This window comes from Folsomia candida, unplaced genomic scaffold (genome assembly GCF_002217175.1).
Source record: "Folsomia candida strain VU population unplaced genomic scaffold, ASM221717v1 Fcan01_Sc038, whole genome shotgun sequence".
In the NCBI taxonomy this organism is placed as follows: Eukaryota; Metazoa; Arthropoda; class Collembola; order Entomobryomorpha; family Isotomidae; genus Folsomia; species Folsomia candida.
Window position 1 is genome coordinate 252,480 of NW_019091230.1, and position 10,466 is coordinate 262,945.

General features: G+C 36.0%; 2 protein-coding genes across 3 annotated transcripts; one reads left to right on the forward strand and one right to left on the reverse strand.

Annotated features, from left to right (window-relative positions):
- The first annotated feature begins 240 nt into the window (after nucleotides 1–240).
- Nucleotides 241–4,634, forward strand: LOC110861131. The gene is made up of 6 exons (XM_022110239.2): nucleotides 241–336; nucleotides 968–1,111; nucleotides 1,339–1,373; nucleotides 3,410–3,647; nucleotides 3,731–3,903; nucleotides 4,340–4,634. Exons 1-6 carry the CDS (start codon nucleotides 322–324, stop codon nucleotides 4,470–4,472), a joined length of 738 nt encoding a protein of 245 aa, XP_021965931.2. The 5' UTR covers nucleotides 241–321; the 3' UTR covers nucleotides 4,473–4,634.
- Nucleotides 4,635–5,003: 369 nt separating this feature from the next.
- LOC118433010 lies at nucleotides 5,004–9,784 on the reverse strand. 2 transcript variants are annotated; one of them, XM_035844526.1, is made up of 4 exons: nucleotides 9,333–9,784; nucleotides 6,671–7,045; nucleotides 6,284–6,308; nucleotides 5,004–6,184 (listed from the first exon to the last, which is right to left on the reverse strand). In XM_035844526.1, exons 1-4 carry the CDS (start codon nucleotides 9,687–9,689, stop codon nucleotides 5,760–5,762), a joined length of 1,182 nt encoding a protein of 393 aa, XP_035700419.1. In that variant the 5' UTR covers nucleotides 9,690–9,784; the 3' UTR covers nucleotides 5,004–5,759. The 2 variants fall into 2 exon arrangements, with proteins under 2 accessions (XP_035700419.1, XP_035700418.1); XM_035844525.1 differs by having other exon boundaries at nucleotides 5,004–6,308.
- Nucleotides 9,785–10,466: the final 682 nt, after the last annotated feature.

Consider the following 10,466-nt stretch of genomic DNA (forward strand, 5'->3'; position numbering starts at 1 on the left):
ATCTAAAAATTTTGATTAAATTTTCATTTTGACTAAAGATATTTCCTTGCTATATACATGTATCGTGCCATGACCACCATTGTACTTCAACCATTTCAAATACGTATATTCCGTGATATTAAAATTAAATTCCTCTTTGAAATTTTGCACGCAGGCTAATTTATCAATTCACATCTTATGTAAAGTGAAATAAAATCATTACCGCAGGTAAATTTTGCATCACAATTTTTTTTAGAATTTCGCTCATACAAGTGTTCAGCAAAATGTGGCGTTGCTTTCGTGCTTCCATCGTGATACTTTTAATCTCTGTAGTTTATCGACATGTTGGCAGTGAAGGTTCGTAAGAATATTTTACATTTAACTACTATATTTCTTAAAGTTGTAAAATATAAAATATCTAGCTTGATGGAGTCATATGCATGTACTTGAAAATAATTTGGTATTATTTAAATACTGGATTTCTAAAAGCGCAGTATTTAGCGCACAATTGTAAAAATGATATGGCATTATTTATATCTAGCACGGTTAATACTAAATTTTAATAAGTCAGGTTTGTTTCGCTCGTTATATCGATTTATCTCAATCCAATAATAATTTTAGAATTTTGTAATTTAGATAATAATCTGTAATCCGATTACTGTCATCCGTAATCCCTAATCCACGTCATTAACTTATCCCCGTAATCCAACAAGTAATCCACATTATTTCAGCTACGATATAATCTTAATCCAGTAATCCCACGATTACTTTTAAATTAATTAATCTGTAACCCGTAATCCGTAATCCATCGAAAATGTTGGGATTGCCCATCCCTGTACATAAGTACGGACATGTCAACCATGACCCTAAATAGCTTTAAATTTTCTAAAATTCAGTACACCTTGCACATACATAAAACTTTAGTTTAAATCTCTAAAATTCTGTTTAATTGTTCCCACTTTAATTGAACTTTGTTAACAAAAAACAGGAAGTCAACAGAATGCAGCAATCGATTACATGCATCACTGTAAACCCACGGACACCTGTAAATACAAGGACACGGCGTGTATTAAGGGCATATGTCAATGCAAAGCTGGACATGTACTCGTCACCTTTAAAAATCACCTATTTTGTATGGATATTAAAAATACAGATAGGGAACGTGCATATATTATGTCATTAGGGCGGTTCTGGGTCTCATATCTTGCTGGTGTTAAGCTTAACATGAGTAGGATAAGGAAGGGGTGGATGGGTGTCCTAAAAATCGACGTTTTTTTGATGACGTAATATAAGGACGTTCCCATATGTATTTGAAATTTCAACGTTGAACTTGATCAAAATTATGACCCTTGTTTCCAGAGATCGTCCAAATCCATAATATTGCCACAGTCGAGGTAAACCATTTAGTGGATTATTCATTTCATTTAATTCGAGGAAATTTAAGGCCAAAAAATCTGGAAATCAAATTATGACTAGCACAAGGAAATATTTGTCTGTATTTTAAAGTGACTCCCCAAAATTATTGCGTTTTAAGAAGAAAACCTAGACTTTCCTAAGCTTTCATAAATTGTCTTTATTTTATTTGCGGGAGGTTATTTAGTTTGAAATTTTTAAAATATAGCAGCAGTTCAAGCAGCCCTTTGTAACTTAAAATTTCCGTAATCTTGAGCGCATAAAAAATTCGTAACAACATTTGCGGAGCTGCTACAGGCAGTTTTCGCGAAATTGGCAAAAATGTGCAATTTGTTTCCTAATTTTAAGTCTGTCTCAAAATTGTTAAAATGTCGTCAAATATGAACAATTCAACAGTTGATTTTTGACAACAATTTGGCCGATGCCTTGATTTCTGACCTTAATTCTACAATTTGTTATACTTGCATTTTCTCCATTAGTTTTTCCTAGACCGAAATCAGCAATTTTGGTTAGCATTTTAAGTTAACGAATAAATTCTACCGATACATATTATTCTGAATTTTATAAAAAACAGGAAGTTTTGCTAACAATTTGATATTTTATTAACCATTTAAAGAGGACAAGTAAAAGTTACGATGTCCATAATTCGTGTCACCAGGCGACAGTAGAGTTACCTTAATTCGTGAGGGAGCTTTATCTCTAAGGGATCATTATTCGTAACCAAAAATGCCAGTCAAATATTGTACTCCGTGACAACTTTTTTCGCAAAATTTTTAATTTTTAGCCCGACCCAGAGCTTGTGTACCAGTGTTGTCCGTCTGTCCCACGCGATATAATAGTATAGTTCTGTGGTCCCACGTTAACTCTTTTTATATCGACTTGAAATTTTCCACACATATAAACCATCCAAATACACAACTTGGGTTCGAAGACTGGTTCGATCGGTCAAGTGGTTGGCCGGTGGGGGTCAAGGGTGACGAAAATTCAAAATTTGTATGAAAGTTGATAATGATTTGCTGCAATGAAAGAATATGACGTGGAATTGAATAGATTTTTATCATGAGATACGTTATGTTTTGACTCCATACTAAATTTTGGCTGATTATATAAATTTTTAGAAATCGGTGTGGACCACCCCCTAGTGTCCCTCTGGCCAATTTTTGTTCATATTTAACTTCCTAAATTATTTCATGAGAAGGCAGTAAGTATCTCTGGTTTTAATTTCAGCTTTCCATGTTAATTCCTGAAACTTGGTGGGGTCACCCCATAGCCTAGGGTCCTTCCAGATGAAAATTTTTCAGATTCCAATGTATACTCTTCCATTAAGAGCCATAAGAAAACTAAATGCCAAATTTCAGCATGATATGATGATTTTGAAAAATCAGTATGGGTCACCCAATAGGACCCTTCCATATGAAAATTTTACCAATTTGAGTTCATATTCTTCCTTTAGGACCCATTTACTACCTCTGCACCAAATTTCAGCTTTCTACGAAAATTTCGAAGTTTTGGTGCATAATACCCCACCCACCCAGACGACCCCTACGGGTCAACCAGTGGACCGATTTTGTCCATCTTCGAATTCGGTTCCTAACTTTGTCCAATATGCATCTCGTAAAAACTTCAAGTCAATCGGCCAACTCGTTCCAGAGTTACCGAAAGACAGACAGACGGACGGACGGACATGACAATTACATAAGCCTTGGTTCGGGCTAAAAACAAATGTCGACGTCACGAATTATGGCGAATTTGCCTGAGAGCGACAAACGTCTACGTCACGAATTAAGATAAGGTTTTCTGTGGCAACATATGTCATCGTCACGGGTTATGAACCGGATTTTTGGGATGACATATGCCTTTGTCACGAATTATGGACAAGTAGCCAAAGCGACATATGCCACTTTCACAGATTAAATGGTTAATTACGCCTCGACTTGTTTACTAGCTTAGGGATTTTAAAAAGTTATCTAAGACTGCTTGAATTGCCTGATTAAACCAAGCATGAATTACTTCACAGGATCATCCCTGGGTCATTAAGAACGAGACTTGTCTTAACTCACCAACCGCCGACAGAACGTGTCGATCCTCCTGTTACACCGGATTCCTTGTCGACATATTTACTCCGCATTATGGACAAGGAATTCAAGAATTTAAAAAATTGCACAATCACAGAAGTCGATTCTTTCGGAACCCTGGACTCGAGCAGTGACCCTCCCGCGTGGAATACTGGCTTGATGAGTATCGTTGCAAATAATGTACGCATTCCATACCTTAAAAAATAATATTGTGCGCACCAATAACGATGCATAAAAAATGAGTGCATATTAATTTATATTAGCAAACCGACGTTGCCATGGCGGCATTTACAAATAATGTGTCAAAAATTGAACAAGATGCAATGCTAGGAATTATACGATACTCCACACCTTTTGTGTCTAATCCGTATAAAGGAGCTGCTTTTTCCCTTGGTTTCCCCCCCTCGTCCAAGGCTGGGTCACAGTTTCAGGTCATGTAAGTATTTATGTACATTGTACTTACAACGGAGCCGTAGCAGCGTATGCTCCCTGAATTTTGACTTCATAAAATTAGTGTCCATCGATAACAAATTTAATTAAGTTGACTATTGCAAAGGACACCTTAGACAAATACGCACGTTTGGCAGAAATATCTGTATCCGAAGACGAGAAAACGCGCAGCAAATTTGGAACGTGTAAAATTTGTGAAATTTAAATACGGCTTGTTTTGTCCCCTTTGGGTGCAAGTATCTCTGCCAAACGTGACCATTGCGACATAGATATCTACTTAGTGCATTTTGAAAATTTAATTAAGTTTTTGATCCATTGACACATAAATTTGGTCAAAAGCGGAGAGCATCCGCTGATAGACATTCATTTTTCCTCCGAATGATGAAATTAATGGATGGTAAATTAAATTAACAACATTACAGGATAAACAATCTCAAGAATAAGCGATACCTGGAATCCTTTTTGATTAAGTGGTTCATAAACGGGACTTCATTATGGTCGATAGAAAAGCAGAAAACTCCCTACACTCCGACGCAGATTTGTCAAACGATGTGAAATTGACAACGTAACCAAATAATATGTAAGTTTCACGTGAAATTTTCCATATGATGCTTTGTCAATTTATTAAGTTCTGTATCATCTTTCAATTGCAATTAAACCTTTAGCAGCTTTAACAAAATAAATATGTATGCATGTAAAAGTTATTTACATGTCAGGAAAATTTGTAGTCCTACAAAGTTTTATTTGAAAGAAAAGATGGGTTACCTTGAATAAGAGTAAAATCTCTCACGTCATATTTGCTATGAATAAATAAATTTCAAAAATAATTCAATTCAATCCATCCTTTATTCGAGTGTTAATGGATATCAGTTTACAAAAAAACTGGTTTGAAAACCATGACACTGAAAACCATGAAGGCTATACATCATATGTATGTAATTCCCGGCCTAGCATGGTTATATAATTTCCAATGGTTTATCGTCTTCGCCTAAGCCAGCCGTATGCAAGTATTGAAATGCAAGTTAAAAAAAATCTTCAACAAAGAAGGATTAAACAATGAACAAAGAAATGTATGTGTACAAAAAATGCTATGACGATAACAGTTTTTTAAATTTATTAAATTAAATTTTTCAATTAAATTAAATTTAAATATAATTTAATTTCACAAGCAATTAAAACCATTTTCACAACTCTGCGTGTCGGCTACATATATGCATGCACTGCACAGTGGGCCAGATTTAATAAATTTTGGCCAAAAATACATAGGAGCCGAATTTGAAGAAAAAAGAATTAGATTTTGGTGTGCAACAATAATCTAAGGCATATATTATATGTGGAAGTTTTTAATAGTCACATGACACACCCCCAGTGGGTGTGGCTCTCGGCGACTTTTCGGTTTCAACGATACCATGTCATGTGATATATCATTTTTCTCAGCTCGACGAGGGGACCTCAACAGAAGCAATACAATTTTGACACCACGCCCCCAGTGGGTGTGGCTCTAAGCAAATTGTCGATTTTAACGAAAACATGTCATGTGACACATAATTTTTCTCAGCTCGACAAGGGGGTATCGGCGAAATACCTAAAATTGGGAAACCTCACCCCCAGTGGGTGTGGTTCTAATCACGTTGTCTAAATTTTATACATCCAGTAGTGTGATCACAAATTTTACTCAATTTTACATTGAGTGTGGTTTTCAGCCCCAAGAAGTTTTATTACTAATTGAATACATAAGTAATTAAATATATATATTGTTAATTCAAACGCTAATTTTGTATATACACATTTATGTAGTTCCAAATTACTGAATCTATATAAATACATCCCCACCACACTAAATCAAATGGCAAACGGTTCGCACTTCGCCACCGGGTTTTCCACCCGTGTAAGAAAAGGGCCAGTAAGGCTGCCATCCATATTAATCTTGACTCTATTCGAATCTTCATCCAATACGGCATCCGTCACATTAATGCCAAGATTAGACAAAGTCGCCAGCACGACTAATGGGTGCAGATCCGAAAACATGCCCGTGTTGGTGTCCTCCTGACCAGAGACGACAAAGTTTGCAACAAATGGAATCGTCTCATCAAGTACAACCCAGTGCTTCATCAAGCACTCAACCCTTCCTCCTGGTGGGATTACAGTGTCAATTTTCATCCCGGTAATGTTAGGATTCGTCAATTCTACCAGTCCAACGTTCCTCGGAACACAAGACATTTTGTATCGTGGGATAATATCATCCTTCCGGTTAATTTCAAACTTTCCTGCGGATGGAAATGCGAATTCTGATGAAAGAAAGTTCCTTATAGGGAATCCGCCACAGGGCACCCGGAAATCACCGGTTTTGACTTTAAAGTACTTGCCTGAGCCTTCCCACCCCATCTGAAACTATAAGAATGTTTTATTAACAGTTTTATAAACACTCACCACCAACAAAGGCAATCTGATCAAACAACATTACAAATGTTTATCATGTTAAGCAAGCCTTCAGAAAATGATGTCGAAAAAATTGGATTTTAAGGAATGGCGATGATTGAAACTTAAAATCTGATAAAAATATTTCAACGAAAAATTGTCACCGAAATCATTTAGGGTATTCACACGACGTTTTTATCATCTACTTAACTTAAATTTGATAAGTTACATACTCTAAATATATTTGTGAATTGAATTCTTAGCAAATTTGGAGCCTTAAAGGCTTGATCTAATATTGGTATTCGTAAGTAGAAATTTTTACTTAAGGAACTTACGCTACTTCTCAAACCGTAGGGACCCGTATTAACCAAGGTCTGCTTCAAGACGACCATCGTTTCATTAAGGTCGGGAAAAGCAAGGTTGTTAAAATACCCGGTCAGTTTATTCCCAGCCGTTAGAATATTGAATGCAAACAGTGTCTCATTCCATGCGAGGCTGCCTTCGTCAAAATCCGTGTTAGCATCGCTGTCGTTAGATGCGAAATGGACATCCAGCTTGTTCGAATCATCCAAAGTTAAATCAAACTTTGCATACACAGTAGAAAAGCTATCGCCCTGATTGACAAACCGTAATTGATACTTGGCTTCCATATCTTCACCAGAAATGTGCAACGGGGTAATCAGAGATCTGGTTACAGTACTTTGAGAAATCTGAAACACAAACGTGAGCGAGCCAACTAGGGATTAGTATTTTACCTTTGTGGAGGAATTAGAAAATTAGATAGCACACTATTAGAAGGTGGGGACGATAAGTCCACTGAAAAGTCAGAAGCAAAAACTTTCCGCCTTTTGTTAAATTTTTCTAGGTATTCGGTATGAGTTCGCAACAACAAAATTGGCTTGAAAATTCACTTACGAACTTGCTCATCTCTAAAGCATTTTTTTCTTAGGTGAGGCAAAAGTAACAATGGGTGCCCGCAAAAAAGCGTCACCATGGTTACGGCGAAGCCTAAGTATGCTTTCGTATACACCCTTTGAAACTGTCAGCGAGGCTAGAGCCTAAACGGTTAATCCTACGCAAATGGCGTAAAGAGCAATCGTGCAGAGGAGAATTAGGAGATGTGGTTTTTCAATATGCCCGATAGAAAAGTTTTATTCTTCGCTCTCAAATTTGGATGTGAAACTTTAAAATCAAAGTTTGAGATACTTGTGCCACAGGACTATATGCATAAAACCTGATTTGATCATGCAGAAATCGGTTGTGCGTCACTTAAAACAAATCCGACTGAGATCGGTCCAAAACAGAAAAAGTTTTGATGGAAGCATCTGAAACCATTCATGTTGCTAACCAAAAATTACAATATTTCTAGTTGGTTGCTACTAGCTATCAATATAACAATTTTCCAAATACAAGTAGTTGTGTTAGGCAATTTGCCAAATTAATTGGTCAATTGTAATTTCCATTTTGTGTCAAATTTACAAATTTTAAATTTGAACATCCTATATGCATATATCTTGGATTTAAATGTTTATAAGTTCATTTTGTAATTTATAATCTAATCCAGATTAAATAATCTTCCTTCCTAATCCAGATTTTTCTCATGAAATAACTAATCCTCGTAAAACCTAATATCTGAAAAATTATTATCTGAAAAATTATTATCTGCTAAATTAATTTAAAGATTTGGATTATTGATCCTTAATCCGTTTTTAAATTAATTTTGCGACCCTCTGTACATATTTTCAACTAATTTTGTAATGAAAAAGATTCAAGACATTCGGTCTTCAAAAAGTTTAACAATTTTGAGGTGCAATTAATTGTCTGAAAATGTGCATCACCTAAAATTCATGAAATAAAATAATTTTAAAAAAGCTTGCTTAGGCGAGGCGCTGCTAAAAGTGAAAAACAAGGCCTCTGGCATATCTTTTAAATATCTCGTACCTTTATCATTGTAACAGGAGTTGGTGGCTTTGCATCACCGCGAGGCCAAACATTTTACGCCAAGCCTCTAGTAATAAAGAATATATTTTCAAGAATTCGCAAGAACCTAACTAATCTGGGTTTACGTCAAAATTATCATTTATCACTTTTTAGTTCGTACTGAAAACTAGTTGTTTTAATATGTAAATAAAATTAGGAAATACCCTCGCGTTGTTATTCGTACGTCGGCATCTTAATTTTTTGCATAACACCTATTGAAAATTGTGCACATCCATCAAATTTTATTAGCTACCTGAATTACTGGTTAACTATCGAATTTAATTATGAGCTAAATAAACATTATTGATCATATTGGTCCTCTGCATAATAATTTTACAAAATCCACTCAATTTTATAACCCTTTCGAAGCAATAAGTTTGTTTAAGCGTTTATACATATAGATACAATTTTAATTAGCAATAATTGAATATCTTAGCAGAAAATGTAAGTAATAGACGTCGTGGTATGGTAAACGGTAAAAATGTTTGGCCTCGCGGTGAGACAAAGCCACCAACTCCTGTTACAATGATAAAGGTACGAGATATTTAAAAGATATGCCAGAGGCCTTGTTTTTCACTTTTAGCAGCGCCTCGCCTAAGCAAGCTTTTTTAAAATTATTTTATTTAAAGTATATTACCATGCGAGCATGCGAACCCGTAATGAATACCCCGCTTGAGAATACTCAGACATCCGTACCTCAAGCCGTCAAAATTTTGTTGAATGATTTTGATGCAAAAATTTCCGCATGTTGTTTAAAACTAATACATATACTGTACATTGCATATAGTCTCAGGTAGGGTTGGTCCCATACGATCCGATAATATCCGATCCGTCGGATCGGATCGAATATTTTTACCCGACCATTTGCTACAACATGGTCGGATTGGGTCGGACCGGATAGATGTTATAGTAAGTGGTCGGATAATCTCGGATAATCCGATCGGATCGGATGACCAACCCTAGTCTCAGGCACGTTTTTTGTTTGCTTTCCTTACTACATTATTTAATAAAACTTACACGTCCATAATTGCCTTCCTTAACGGTAAGCATGGTCGTTGTCCCGTTGACTTCGCCTAATGTCACGATTGATCTCCCCCTCCACAAGATAAATGTGTTTGGAGATATGGCTTGAAACATAAAACTCGATGCATGTCTACCACAATAAAAAATTTCAACACTACTTCCAGGCAGTGAACCAAAATGAACGTGGCCTTTATTACAGGCAATTGTGTAAGATATTCCACTGTACAAACTGGTGGATGGGATTCTCGCTACAGGTATGCTTGGCGCGATTGAGACCATGCCTTGTACAGACAAGAATTGTAAAAAAGATGTATAAACATAGAACAATGTGCAAAAAAACGAGTGCTGCATATTATTTTATGCTGGTTATTAAACTGTGTACAAATTATAAATCTTGTATAATTGACTACTAAGCAAGTGTAGACTATTTTGTTAGCCGTAGAAGTGCAAACTAGAGTGACATGCGAATGTTTGTGCACATTTAAATATATACTCCCATCCATCAGACAATCTTCGCAAATTAGCTGGGCATTATCTATTTTTTCACATATTCAACTTAATAAATATATACGCGCGTCTTGAAACGGAAACCGCACGGCTTAGCAAAGTAATTAGATAACGTTTAGTAAATCTTTGGTCGAGTAGACGTCGCCGACTTAACATATCCTTACTTACGTACTTATTATTTCGCATCCAGGATGTGTATGTGTGGTAAAGCTGTCATCCTGCCTTCTGCGGATCAAAGGGTTCCCTATCCAGGAGAATTTACATCCTGTAGAGATTATAGTTTGTACTTATTTGCGTCAAGTGTGAAAGAAGAACTCTGAAATTGATTGGCTTGAATCTCATTTTTACTTTTATGTATTACGGTGTGCACATAACGTATCACTGTCCAGGGAAAATTTTTCGATGGTTTTTCTCTCGCTTTAGGCATATCAGACGTGGGAGACCATTGATATATGGCCCTCCCATGTCTCACTTATGAGAAGCAAGCGAAAACCACCGTAAAAATGTTCTCTGGATTGTGATACGTTATGTGCACACCGTAATATGCATTTTGTCATATGAATGTATTTATTGATTGGACATGCATTCATATTGCTTATGTAAGTACACAACCACAATATT